This window comes from Notolabrus celidotus, chromosome 19 (genome assembly GCF_009762535.1).
Source record: "Notolabrus celidotus isolate fNotCel1 chromosome 19, fNotCel1.pri, whole genome shotgun sequence".
Classification (NCBI taxonomy): Eukaryota; Metazoa; Chordata; class Actinopteri; order Labriformes; family Labridae; genus Notolabrus; species Notolabrus celidotus.
The window spans coordinates 12,228,861-12,244,163 of record NC_048290.1 but is presented as its reverse complement, the minus strand read 5'-3'; the positions used below and the strand labels follow the sequence as shown (position 1 = coordinate 12,244,163).

Below are 15,303 nucleotides of genomic sequence, written 5' to 3'. Positions count from 1 at the left end.
TCTGGGGAAATGTTTCCGGGGACCGCTTATTCGTGGCACCACCTGTGCATCTCCTCACAAACACTCACCCACCCCCTCCTGAAATAAATAACATGTCGAAGTGGCCACCAGAGACACTGGCTAAGTCTGCAAAAAAAAACTACAAAACTCATGATGACAGTATTTCAGTCACATTATGTCAATTTCTGCGATATTCCACGTTTAACAGTAGATTCTATTTTTATTGGTTAATTCGGCGATTCCGTCCGGGATTCTGTGAACGCGGAAATCATAGGACCCTAAATTAGACTTCCTAATCACTGGAAGCGGAGGGGCCCTAATGTGCCTTAAATGCTAGGTGCCACCCAACATTTGACAGAAGAAGAAGAGGACATGGAACAGCCAATCATGCCGCAGGGTTAGAGGTAGGCGGGGCTTCAAGACGTTCGAAGCGGAATGTAAACCCAGCTGAAACGAGCGTCAGCGACAGAAGAAAACGCAAAACCTACCAGTTCAAAGCAGAGTCGTTAGTCTGACACTGTGTCGACTCTGCGTTAACTATTAACTTAATACACTTCATTTAATATACTTTCAGAATGTGGGTAAAGGAAGAGCACGTACACAACTTCTGCTGTGCATTTCTCACACGTTTAATGTCCACCGCGACCGTAGGACAACTGAACACTGAATAAACGTGATGCCTTCACTGCACTGTGGGACACAACATCACTCCACCAGTAAACCTTAGTTAACTTAAAGGGGAGTGCACAACTCAAAACAATGCTCTATAAACTGACACACAGTACACAATTTAAAATCTAATAATCACCATCGACTGATATGAAATATTTTATCGTGATAACATCTTTTTCTATATCGCCCAGCTCTATTCTTGACAGATGACAAACACATCAATAGTTTCAACAAACGAAAAGAACACTAACAAGCTTCCAAAGCATGCACCATTTAATTCTCAACTCACTTCAAAGGACTGCAAATTGTTTCAACTGGAAGTTCTTGATCCTTTAACAATGTAGTCTGTCAGACTGATGAGTTGATACCTGAGCTAGTGCAGGAAATCATTCTGAACTATTAGCCCCTGCCGACAGCTGTCGTCTTTTAAGCGAAGCAAAGTTCACAGCATATTGTGCATTCAGATTCACGGCAAACCTGGCATTAGAGCGACAGGTTGAGCAGATGCAGAGCAGTAGGTGGCCTCAGCAGAGGAGCAGGTAGAAGGGAAAAACTGCAGACATAACCATGAGGAGAAGCTCTGCTAACAAATCTGATTTATTCACACATTACTTCTTTAAACAAATTGCTCCTGAGCAAACGTTGTAACCAACCGCTGCTATGTACACACATAGCTGGTGGTTTGCTGTTTGACAATGTGAGACTAAACACACGTCTAACGAAAGTGCCATGTCAATAGTTTGTTTGTGCGCTCCGTCAGAAGCAAACATGCTAACATTTACTTCAGCTGCACCCTGAAAAATGAGGAAGAAAAACAAGACATATGATATGATCAGGACACGTGACAAATCCTCAAAAAATGGCCATTTAAATGGTTGACGTTATTAATCCGCTCTCGTGGTAAACATACTTCTCTACATAGCTCAGTGACTCTATAATAGCTGGTTCCAACATCTGCTCTTCGAATTTTCGCTCAGCTCAGCAGTCTAAAAGTGTACACATGAGAGGCCACAATTTACTCAGTATAGCTGTACAACCGGAGGAAAAAAGAAGGACGTGTTAACAACCGCTGCAGACATCACAATGAGAGCATCTGAAACACTCAGTATCCACAGCCTTGCATTTTATCCTCATTATTTTCTGAAGATATCCTAGAGGCCTTGGTAGAAGGATTCCAAGAGCATTTTTTTGCATCATCCTGGAGACGTGAATGTGAGCTCAGCAGCATGAAAAGCATTTCTGTGATCAGAGATGAGAGGGGATTCCTACAGCATGACAGGGTTGTATGTAAATGAAGCTAGTCAGCAAAACAGGAAGTTGAGGTCAAGCTGTTTTTTGCAGAAATGCACACAAATTAATCTTGGTCGATGCTTCGAGGAATGTAAAAGGGCCAATGATGACACAGTTACACCCAACATTATCAAGCATTTTTTGAGTAATGCATGGGACTAAGGAAAGGAAATGACTTTCTGTTGGTATGTTAGCTGGGTAGCTTTATCTCTCTTCAGCTTCAAGGTTTGTCAAAAAATCTCTAACAATGCAGAGCTTGTGTGCAACTGACTTACAACAACGTGGGCGCACTGATTAAATGTTCTGACATTGGATTCAAGGTTGATGATTGTTTAAGTCAATGAGAGGAACAATACTGAGTTTAAGTAAGTAAGGTTATTCCTAGATAATGTCTTTGCCAACTTGATTCCTCTAGGAGTGTGACAATAAAGCAAAAATAACTTTTATTAACTTTTTTCCCAATTAAAAAGAATGTTTATGATTTTTTTCAAATAAAATGTGTATGAAAGTTCACAAGAAAAGCATCAAATCAATCATATATAGTTGTTGACTTGACTGAGTTGATATACTCGTAAAAACAAATATACATATATATAAATATGTAAAACATATATTAAAAAATACATATAAATACATAAACAGTATATATATTAAAATATATATAAATATATGTATAAAAATATTATATATATATATATATATATATATATATATATATATATATATATATATATATACCTAATGCGGAAGTGCTAAAAACTGCAGTTCATCGAGGATCCGCTTGAGGCTGGCCCCAGAAGTACTGGAAACCACATACACACTAATTCAAAAAAGCTGCTCTTTACAGCAGAAATAAACATGTTTACAGCCTGGTACAAAAAACAAGGGTAGCTCATTTCTCGATCGGCACACTGTACGGGGGGTGAATTTTTTTCTAACGCGGCAATTTCGAAGATATTGAGATTACCAGTCTTCCAATGAGAGGCACAGCTGACTTGATTGACAGCCAGGAACACTGTAGCTATTGGCTAGGAGGCTCAAAGCCCGCCTCTTTACGTCACAATCGCTCGACAGCAGCAACATGGCTGCCGCCGACGATTAGTGGTAAACTACTCAGTAAATAAAACTTGTGAAGTGCTGGTTTGATTGAAAGAACTCTAAAAGTGGCCTGCTGAGGTGGATGACACGTCTCCAGGTTTACTGGTTTAGGGCAGTGGGTGTGCACCTCAGAACTATCACTGTTACTGAGCTTAGCTACCGTACCATTAGCTAACAGGATTGCCAACTCCTCAGAGCAAAAAAAAGAGAGGTGGTAGAAAGAGCTACACAGACACTGCATGTTGTTTTTGTTGTGTACTTATTAAACCTTATTCCCTCTGAGAGAACCCCCAAAACAGACTGTGTCTAATACACCGCTGAGACCGATATTCCAGATTTTGCAGTAGAGCTGTACTATATGGTCCTGTGATATCAACTGAAGATCACTGAATTAACTAAAATCTAAGAATGTCCAGAAAAATGTATATAATATTGTTTTGTGTTGTGATGAAAACCTTGGATATGACATGTCCTTACCTTTGTGAAAGAGTTCTTGGAGGCTCTCAGCACTCTGGCTGAGCACGGCCCACACCTCCTCCTCCTGGAGCGGACCTCCTCGAACCTCCAACGCCTCTGCCAGAGACACATGCATCTTCCCTGTGCGAAGAGGACAGAAGGAAAGAAATGATTCACCCTAGTTCAAGAACACAGAATAAGCTTTGACATGCTTCTTTTTTTTCTTCTTGTTATGAAGTTTGAGAGGAGGGTCATATCAGGCCATGTCGTCTGCACTTCACATCTACTGAGCTAGTCAGGATTAATATATAGTGCAGCCACAGGCAGGTCCCAGATTGGGCTTTCTATTTTCAATAAACAAAGTCTGCATAACTGAAAACAAACATTGGCTTTCATTTTCAATTTATTTGAGAATATAATCCTGTGAGACTCCACTCCCTACTTGTCCCGACTGGCCTGACGGTCTATCATAAAAGCAATAAGCCCATATTTCCATATCACGACTTAGCGCTGATGCATTCAACACCGATTCAGATCAACACTTTTTGCTCTCCCATGCTCCAGGGCAAACCCCCACGTCTTGTAAATGTAAGCCGTCTTATCATCCTCACTAACCAAAGAGGTTGTGCAGGCACATGACACACACACACACACACGCACACACACACACACACACACACACACACACACACACACACACACAAATATACACCCTGCTTTACTTGAGCTACATTCAACAAAGTCGCAATTTATTACTTGGAAGCTTCTGAGCGTTAGGATAACAGCTTACAGAAGATGCTAATCTGGAGGAGGAAAACAGCACCTGTAGCTTGGTCTTATAGCTACTAGTGTTTCATGATTACATGTCATAAAACTAAAACAGAGAGAAAGCTAACCTAAGGAATGCAGTGATACAGTAATCCTTGCTTTTAGTGTAGCATTTGAAGTTCTTTACTTGGAGTTAGAGCGCACATGAGCCACTACCAAGTGGCAACCTCCGGTCGAATGCGGAAGTGTTAAAAGCTGCAGTTCATCGAGGATCCGCTTGAGGCTTTCTCTGGAAGTACCGGAAGTCACATACACATGAATGGGGAAAAGGCGATCTTTACAATAGAAAGAAACATGTTTACAGCCTGGTACAAAAGACCAGTGTTGTCTGGATAGCTAATTTCTCGATCGGCACACACTGTACAGGGGCTGAATTTTTTTCTAACATGGTAACTTCGAAGATATTGAGATTACTAGTCTTCCAATGAGAGGCACAGCTGCCTGCGGGAACACTGCAGCTGTTGGATAGGAGGCTCAAAGCCCGCCTCTTTAAGTCTCAAAGTCTCGACAGAAGCAATATGGCTGCCGCCAACGATTGGTATCAGAACAGCTCTTCAGAAACAGATGGGTGACGTCCATATTTTAAACAGTCTATGGCCACAACAGACTTTACCTGAGGGTGAAACTTTGTACTGACTCAAATGACCTTATGTCCGGCTATCTTACAAGATTTGATTTCTTTATGATTTAATTTGAAGTCACAAGGGTTGGGGGTTGTTTTCTCAGCTGTAGGAGTCAAATATAATTGGGATTTGTGTGCTTAAAGGGGACACAAAACAGCTGAACATCAGTCGCACAGGGCCTTTAATTACAGAAGATGACACATGCTAATGTCATGTCGTATCTACTGAAACCCCAGCTCCTGTGATCCAGTGACAATGAGGTCTAATCTTCCAAATCAAGCCATGACATGATGCAAATGTGAGCAAAGCAGGAAGCTCCAGTTTCGACTACTTAAGTGCCTGTGGTGCATTTACGCACGGAATTCTTGCAGGAGTGAAAAGTCAGTTTGTGGAAAGGTTATGATCTCAAAAGACTTCATTAGCTGGAGCTATTGAGACTTCATTCAGTCTATTCTGTCTGGCTTTAATGCAGGGTTTCATAATTGTATCAATTCAATTTTTTATATTGATTTTAATGTTTTTTATAATCCTATTTATTTGAATTATTTTTTATTTTTTTTAGTATTTGTGTACTCAGTTTTACTGCTTTTTTTTGTGTTCTTAAGTTATGTTGCTTAGGGCATTTTTGCTTATATTGGATAGGAAAGCAGGACAGATATAGGAAAAGTGAGTGGAGAGTGGGGGAGGACATGCAGCAAATAGTGCAGGCTGGGAGTCGAGCCTTCGACCACTGCGACGAGGACTATGGCCTCTGTACATGGGGCACGTGCTTAAGGCTGGCACAAATTACTGGATTCTTCAAACCTTCACATATTTAGAGACCACACACTTGATGATAACAAAAGACAGATTGCACAAGATCTCTCTCTTCTGATCTTATAGTGTGTGGTGTGCACTACGGAGGACACCACACACCAACCGACTCTTCAGCAAAGAGTATCAGGTTCTTCACGCTCAATATTCCAAATCTCGTGTAGTAAAACGTGACTTTGGTGTAAACAAACATGACGGATGGAATTCAGGTCCAACTCTTCTCTTTGTCCGTCCCATTGTGGTAGGTTTTGGATGAAACGTTATATAAACATTCATGCTGTTGCCACAAATCAACCAGTTGGTCTTCCATTACGGAGATCAAAGAGATTTTTGTTTTCGCCGGCGCCATTGTTTTTACTTCCTCTTCCATCAGTCAGCTGAGTCAGCTCGCGTATTCATTGGATTTTGCCCCGGTACACGTGACATTACACACTGTGCGTGCTCGGATCCTCTCCTAGCATCCCACACACTACAGGATTTCTGCTCGCAAATACTTAACATGTTCATTATTTACGATCTCTCCTTCTAAGGCCTTCCGAGCGGCTCCGACCGGACAAAATCACTCATAACACACCCCACACCACAGGAAAATCAGTCACGATGTCGTTTGCAAACATCAGACAATCGGGTCTTTGCTGGCTTTGATCGTAAGGGGGAGATCGAGAAAAAAATCCGCCCGATTATCCTGTAGTGTGTACCCGCCTTTAGACGGCTAGGCCAATGGTGCCCTAGTTTTACTGCTGTTCTTAATGCATTTATGTCATCATCAAATCTTATCCTTATCCTTTTCTTTATTTAACTATTTGTATTCTTTGTTATTTTAAGGCTATCACTTATTTTAATTATGTATATTTTATTGTTTTTGGTTAGACTCTACTTTTTTTTTTTTGTTTGTTTTTTTAATATATCTTGCTATTATTTAATTTCAGAATTTTTGTTTTCAATCAATGTAAAGCACTTTGAATTGCAATTCAATTGTATGAAAGGTGGTATATAAATAAAGTGTTAGTGATGCGTTATTAGGGTTTGCGTTAGTGAGTAAAAGATGGCTGAATCTTTGCATCAAATGATGTTCAAATTGAATTATTGGCATGAACAGTTTAGTTATTGCCAAAGCAGAGTAAAATAAATAAATAAATACAATAACTATAATAATATACATTTTCATCGATTACAGTAACATTTCATTTTTTACAATTCAATCAATATTTTCTATTTAGAATTAGTAATTATTACACAGTTGAATTATAATAAATAATATTAATAATATTTAAATCAAATTAAAATATATTTATTATTTAAAGTGACTTGTATCAAAAAGGTAATTATACTCAGCATTTAAAAGCACCACCATACACTTTCTTTGACTACAGCCGATTATCAGTTTGCAACAGCAGAGTATGAAGAATGTCTCAAAATAAGTGCCCTGGACTTTCTGTTTCTCAACAAGCATGAACATTTTAAGATAATGGACATCTGCTTTGGGGTTTTGTTCTCCTGCTCATTTACAATGAGTGAGGAAATGTAAAGGATTCACAGCTCACAATGCTCTCGACAGGGCTGAGGATATACAGCACTCACAGAGAAAAGAAGAGCACAGAAAGAGACCAGCGCTCCCTGAATAGGACAAGTCAGGATAAGATTGATAGTCCTTAGAGCGTGAAATACAGTGATTTAAGGACGTCTGTCTGCCATACTCTACAATCTGCATCAAATTAGCTGTCTGTTGAGGTTTCACTGCCCAAGCAGACGTGATCTAGCAGAAAAATCCCTGAAACCTCTCTTAAAAAGACCTGAGTCACTCCAGAAATGGACTCCTCTCACAGCAGAGACATTTTGATTCTCCTTCAGTCCTCTTCATGCTCCATCATAAAGACTTGGAAGAGAAACCTTAGTATCAAGTATCCCAAATCCAAGCAACTAAATCTAACATTGACAGGCAGTAATGGCGGATTATAACAAGAAACTGCTTTTAACCAAAACCTTAAAAAAACAAAAAAAGAAAGTGGACTAAGAAGAAATTTTAGTTTTACCAGCAAAGTCATCACTGTTTGTTTTTTAACTTCATTCCACAAATTAGAGCAAACCCACATTAAACAAAGCACAGAACGTACTTTGATGCTAGGTCACAGCTAACACCCTTTTTTAAACAAAAGGGAAATGCAAAAGAATCCAGGCTAAATTCCAACACAAGATCTGCCAAACATAGCTCACGTCCAGGCTAATTATCAAAGAAATTGACTCCGCTTTTATACACTGCTATTTACCTTAGAGCTGACAACATCATATAAAAGCATGCATCATCACTCGTGATTGGCAGGTCTACGAATTTGGATAAGACACAAAGAAGCGCTAATACAGTAAAGGTGAAAAAACGGAATATGCCTGATCAAAGCTGGTTTTGTTCTGTGATCAGAGTTATTATTACATTGTTCTGGAACACTGAGTCAGGCAAATTCCAATATTTATTAATGTATCACACTATTACTGTTCTCATGATATTAATAGATGTTATCACACATAACAGGTTTTGATCATATTTTGCAGGCCTACTGTTGAACAAACAGATGTGCCTATAGGATAAAAAGGATGTGCGCATTTAATCAATCAAGATGATGTTTTCAACCTCACTAGTTGGCACCTGAAGAACTAGAGTGTTAAACTTATCATTAATATTTGTATTATTGTAGGCCCAAAATGTCAGTCACAAGTTACAGCATAGCCACGTGTCCGATCACTGGTGTAGACCAGGGGTTCCTAAACTTTTCAGCCCACGTCCCCCAAAAAATAGGTTGCCAAAGACTTGCGACTCCCAATGTCCCTAGAAGTGACTATGTTGCTTCATACTTCTCTCCGTCTAGCTGGTCTGCAGAAAATTAGCCTAGCTCGATGGACATGTGGCTTTGTTTCCTGTCCTGTTATGAATTAACCTACTGCTAATGATACTTTGCTAATTAACTGTTAACTAACCCTTAACTGCTAACTAACCCTAACCTTAGGAGTCATGTGGCAAATAAAAAAAGGCAGAATACGTGTGACAGAATGTGTATTTCCAAGGTTTTATTTTAAATTGAATGACTATTTCTGTCGTTATTTTGACAATAATAAGTAAAATATGCTATTTTAGATTACTTAGAAGAAAACAAAACCTAGAAGACATCTCGCAACCCCGAAACCAGTGTCTCACGACCCCCACTTTGGGAAACCCTGGTCTAGAGCAGTGTGTAACCAGCACAGGGATGTGGATGGTAAACATAGACTATATCAATAATGGACATAGTATCCGTGACGTCACCCATCTGTTCCTGAGCGCTGTTTTGAAGCCAATCGTCAGCGGCAGCCATATTGGAAATACGGAACTCAACCAGGCATAGTGTGACGTAAAGAGGCGGGGTTTGAGCCTCCTAGCCAACAGCTATGTGTTCCCGTCCGGGAGTCAGGTCAGTCATGTCCTTATTTGGGCAAAAACTCGTAATCTTAATATCTTCTGAACCGTTGCGTTAAAAAAAAAAAATCACCTCCGTACAGTGTGTGCCGATAGAGAAATTAGCTACGTAGAGCTAAGCTGTTTTTTGAACCAGGCTGTAAACATGTTTATTAATAGTGCAAAGATCATCTTTTTTGAATTGGTTTCTATGTGGTTTCTGGTGTTTCTGCAGCCAGCCTCAAGCAGATTCTCAAATGAATTGCAGTAACATTTCCTCATGGGCTTCATACTTTGATACCGGAAGTTGCCGCTTAATGGTAACGTGCAGAGCAGACAAAAGGCTAGTGGTGCTAGCTCTGCTAACATTCGCAACACTCTGTAAGCAAATGTGACATTATTTACCCACAGACTCTGTGATCCCGTGTTTAGTTGAGTTAAACAAATTGAGAACAGACGAAATTAAGCACAGTGTTTTCTTACCTTACACTTGATGGTTAGTCAGAATAAATTTCTGTTTCAACAGCTGGAAAATTAGCCAATTCTGAACTTCCCCAAAAGGATGGTGAGATGATATTTGAAACAACCTTCCTCACATCTTTCAAAACTACTGTTCCATGAACCATAAAGTATAACATTTTGAGCGCATCACTCATATACATATTTCAGACCTAAAGAGGTGGACTGACCTGCCAACTGATGAAAAGCATTAGTTTGAGCTCAATTTAAGCATTACATTTATCAATTAAAATTGAGCATAACTAGGTCAGTAGTCTCATTAGTGTCCAGCTTCATTTCTGAAAGTAATATGCGAAAAAAACATCCTTTCTGTGAATCCCAATGTGTGGAGGGGAGTTAATGAGTAAGCATGTCACAGGCCCAAATGTTTATGCAGGAATGCAGGTTAGCCATTCTAGTCAATAGGAGGCGTGAAGGCCTGGGCAAAGTGGGTTACTACCCATCTTGCTCATTACCCATGAGAATGGGGAGAGCGGGTGCTGTGAAGACTGATTGTTTTGTGGCCCTTGTTATTTCAACAGAGACCTACAGTGGAATGTTTTTTATCCGCACTGAGGCTGCTGTGCGGGCCAGCTCCTCTCGCATTGGACTATGGTCCTGCTCATTATTGAGGGGGCTTAGGAGGCAGCGGCCCAAAACAGCGAGAGCAGACAGCCTTCACCACTTCAGCAACTCATTCTCTTTTTCTTTTTCAAACAGTGGGGATGTTTGTTCCCAGGTATTCCCACACTATAGCTCGAAAGAAAAAACCTAAACAAGGCTTAGTGTGCTGCTAAGTGTTTGAAAGTCTTGGCCACAGTCACAAGAACTTAAAGAAAATAATCCTAGAAACGTGATAGTGCTCCTTACTCTGCACTTAAGAGAAGCTTTTCCTTTCCTCCCACCTTCCTGTCAGTGACACAGCTACAACTCATGAAATGGATTTAAAAACAATCCCCTGAAAAATTGCACTGCAGTCGAGTAAGTCACGCTGAAAAGATACAGAAGTTCTGTCTTTGAGTGCTCATCCCTTTACATTTGCAGGGACCATAAAGATCAGAAAACACACACATTTTCCTTCCTTCTCTTTTATCCTAAATCTTTTGGAGGAGCAGCATATTCAAAGCAATCTCCCATAAAAACAGCAGACCCCACTTCTCTTTCCAAAATGAGAAATCGTGACATAAGATACGAGATGGAATTTGTTCATATCCTCCAAACATCAGAACTGTGGTCTCAGCTGGCAAACACATTTGGAACAGAAGCCGGTTGAGAGGAGGTACTGTGCGCCAACAATGGGGTGAAAATCTTCCTGAAGTCATCCATGCCAGGAAAAATCAACAACAAACTCTGAGTGAACCTCAATTCCCAGAATCATATGCAGCCTGCAAGCACACAATTCAAACTTAAAACACAGTCTTGAGTCTAGGAAGGCCTGGATCAGGACCTCTTTTGAAGCAACAAGACGGATGATGTAAGGACTGATGTTTTCAAAATGCATACAGAAAACCAGAACCAGATTGTGTGCTATTACGTTGATAAACTGGAGATGCATGGTTGAAGAACCTCTTTTTTATTGTCATGCGCACAGGCCCTGGTATCTGTCCTTAGTGGAGAGCTTGTCACCCACAGCTGTGTCTTTTTAAAGCTGCAGTAAAGAAAACAGTAGCGGGAATAGAGCAGAGGTGGTGACTCACCTAAACAGGGAACACCCAATGACTTTTCTTTTTTTCTATCTCGCTTACAATTATGTCAATCAGCCAACAGCTCTCCAAGATTATCTAACACTGTGTTAAATGTGTAGTGTCTTCCAGTTGTTTTTCCAATAAGCCACCCTGGGTGTTGGGTTTTTTGTTTTTCAGCTCAGAGACCAGCCAGAATACACAGCCATGACTATTCCATGACTATCAGTCCACTTCTGGACCCACGGCCCTCACTTTTCATTTCAGTCTCCACCTCATCCGCTCCATTTCTGCTAATCACAGGGTTGCTATGAGTACCGTGACATGCAGAGCAAGGTTTTGCAAAACCTCACTCCACCCCCCTCCCCTCCTATCCCACCCTCCAACCTCCAACCTCTGCAGAACACACATAAACCCAACCCACTGGCTATGTTCCCAATCTTTTCCTACGTTGATGCTCAGCATAACCACTTTAGATGGGGGTGTATCTTGCTCAATCACAGACAGCTCAACCACCTTCCTGTTTGGTCCTGAGTGAAATATTCAGAACCCTCATGACCTTTGATTTTCAGTTAACTTGACTGCTTTTCTATGATAATGAAGGGGGAGGGGGTTCAAACACCCAGGGGCAGATTCTAACTTTTTGGACTGGGGTGGCCAAACTGAGGTTCTAACTCATGCGGGGATGGCAATAAATTTGGGTGCATAGACACATGACTGAATAGCATTCATTTACTCTTCTATTTCCTCTAAACACTTCTCCTTAACTACAAAAATCACCCCTGTGTTTTTATTTTACTTTAGAGTCACAAAACAGAGTGACATCATCTTCATAGATTCATTCTTTAAGAACTCAAAAGGAGAAGTACCTCTAAAGTCACAATTTTAAGAACTAACACAGATAAATATAACACATCAAGATGCAAACAATGCTACTGACAGCCTTTTGCAACACTGTTTTACTACATTATTTTAAAACAGGCCCTATCTTTGACATGTTGTATGGGGCAAAGTAGTGTTTCAGGTTATTAATGACTATTTTAAGTTTTATTTAGCGTTAGTATAGTTGAAAATTGTTGTGGTAAAGCATGTAAAAATTAGAATTGGATTTGGTTGTTTTTCATGCTATTTTAGTTCCTTTTTTCTCTCTAAATATAATATTGTGTGTGGCACAAACAGTAGGAGGAGTCAGTGGAAGCTAGACTGGTTTGGAGTCACACAGTTTTTTACCATGTCTGTCTAGAATTTGTATTTATTAGATTAGAATCCAGCATCATCTGCTACATTTTTGGTTTTGAGACACTGATGGAACATCGAAATAAAGTTGTGTTTTGTTTTTACAACATTCAACAGTTCACTACTACTTGCTACATACTACCTACAAATGTAATGTGGAGTACGTATTGCATACTGCATACTGTGTCCTGCTTACTGCATTTGAAGGCAGTATGTAGTATGTTTACTCTGTTGGATCTGTATTGCAGTGGATCAGGCGTCGCTGGATTTCCGGTTTCGGAAAGCAGAAGTAAACAACAGCCAAGCTGATAGCAAATCTGCTTCTTTAGCATCCACTTGTGATTTGAAAAGTTAAGAAGTGGTTTATGGAATTTAATCATTTACACAGCACCTTAAAACTGAGTGCCGGCCATCAAAAAAAGAAAAAAAAAGAAGACGCTGAACATTAGCGCTGCGCATTGTGGGAACTAGTACACGAAGGATACTGGTCCAATGCATACTGAGAAACTTTCCTGAATCAGTACGACATCCAGGTAGTTTTGGCATACTGCAAATTATGCTCTTGTTCACATACTGCATACTACAAACTGAATTTTGGACAAATCAGAACATAATGCTAGTATAGTATTCAAAAACAGCCATTGTTCAGGATTTTGGGATAGCCCATGAGTTAACCCAGTAATTTTCAAACACTGTGCCATGGAACACGAGAGTGCCGTGACAGATCGTCAGGTGTGCTGTGAGACATTATCAAATTTCAGTTAATTAGTCCAAAAAAATATTATCATATACTGCAAATAATTTGCCATGTAGTTTGTCTATCGTCTATCTCTCTTCTCCTCCTCAGCTGATGAAAGTGAAGCAGTATGTTTATTCAAAACTATAATCAAAATCAAAGCGAAAATTGTACTAATTGTGTGGTCTTCCATGTTGTAACTGAAAATGAAAGAAGCAGGAGCTGGAGTCTGTTTTCTTCCGGTAGACGTAAATATGTCACGCCCGCCCCTGTCCAATCAGAACCCTTCCCAACCCCCAGACCTTAAGAGGGATTAAACGTGTCTTCCATGTAAACCTTAATTCGGAATTACTATTTCCTTGTAAACGCGAAGGAGAAAACTTTAAATCCGAATGCTTTAATTCAGAATAATTAATTCAGAATTAAAAAACATCATGTAACCGTGGCCACTGTGGCAGAGACATTAATTTTACCTGCAAAAGCCATTGTAAATAAGATGCTTCGCCCTGACGCAGCTGAAGAAGTAGCCAAAGTCCCTTTCTCAGATAAATAGATTAATATATTGAGAGACTAAATGTGTCATTTTGTAACACTTTTTCTTGGTGGTGTGACTCAGAATTTTTTTTATGCATGAAATGTGCCTTGGCTCAAAAAAGGTTGAAAAACACTGAGTTAACCTATGGGGTCAAAGCCCCCCCTGGCCACCCTTGGATGCCAGCCTGCAAATGCCTCCTTACAACCCCCATAAATCCTTCAGTCTAAAACAGACACAAGACAAAATGTACTGTTGAATATGCTACAAGTTTGCCCAGCTTTTTAATAAACTTTGACGCTCTAACTTAGCTTGACACAGTGTTATCCCTCCCGAACTAAAACACTGTGGAGATGCCAAATTTCATATTCTGTGGGAGCAGTACTGCTGTGAAGTTAGAGCAACATACAGCAACTACGTTCAGACGACATACTAAATAACTGGCATGAAAAAACCCAGCGAACATCCTTGACAACGTTTTTGAAGATGTGAGAAACGTCGACGTTTGAACCCAGGCACAACAAACTCATTTTCCCGGGGACAACTGCGTGCAACCGTTGACGCTTCAGTTCTTCAGCTACAACACAGTTAAGTTTTTTAACACAATGTTTAAGTCATTAAAACGTTACTTACCAGGCGAGAAGGGCTACAAAACAACTTTAAATTGATATATTTGTTCTCCGACAAGGCTACGAGTTCGCACACAGACGGGACAAGAGGCCATCCCATCCACAAAGCAACATCTTGGGTTGAATTCACGGCGAGGCAGGCAGGCAAGGCAAGGTAGGTAACAGGTCCCCACACTTAAAATCCACTACACTGAAGTCAGTGTATCCAGAGTTTTGCGGTTAAAAAAACAAAAATTAAAAAACTGTTATCCTTAAATTGCTAAAAAGTCGTGCTTGATGCTCACTAAGCAGTACTGGGCTCTCCTCAAGCGCAGCCCAGTCACCATTACTGCTTAGAAGCAGAGTAACCCCTCCTTTAGCCCAGCTCGCGTGGGCTGACTGGGAGTAACCAGACACCTTGCTGAGGCCGTCCATTGGCTGTGCGCGAGGGGGGACTGTCATTTAATCGTCTCTATAGCAACGCACACAACTGGGAGTAAAATGTACAGTGAGCTCGAGTACTGGAGGTAGAACCAGGTTTATTAGATTATGTTTAAGAGCAAAACAAGCTTTTTAAGGCTAATTTAAGTTTTAATTCATTTTCGGAAGTTAAGAAACAGTCAAATAAAGTGCACGAATCGAAGTGAGTCAATTCTGTCCTTAAAAACACAACTTTTATTCGTTTTTTTCTTGTGTGATTATATTATTATTTCCGTGTGTGTATGTGCATTTATGTATGTATGTATGTATGTATGTATGTATGTATGTATGTATGTATGTATGTATGTATGTATGTATATGAATGTA

At 40.1% G+C, this 15,303-nt stretch overlaps 1 protein-coding gene across 6 annotated transcripts in view; it reads right to left on the bottom strand.

Moving 5' to 3' along the window:
- ptpn13 (protein tyrosine phosphatase non-receptor type 13) overlaps positions 1-14,933 on the bottom strand; it is a 58,803-nt gene extending 43,870 nt beyond the window's left edge. For 3 of the 6 annotated variants that reach the window (XM_034709190.1, XM_034709192.1, XM_034709194.1), the window contains exons 1-2: positions 14,522-14,908; positions 3,538-3,657 (exon numbers count right to left, since the gene is read on the bottom strand). In XM_034709190.1, coding sequence (XP_034565081.1) covers positions 3,538-3,652 — 115 coding nt within the window. In that variant the 5' untranslated portion in view covers positions 3,653-3,657; positions 14,522-14,908. Of the gene's footprint in view, positions 1-3,537; positions 3,658-14,521 lie in introns of all 6 variants that reach the window. The other 3 variants (XM_034709193.1, XM_034709195.1, XM_034709191.1) reach the window with 2 other exon arrangements.
- Between the last annotated feature and the right edge of the window lie 370 nt (positions 14,934-15,303).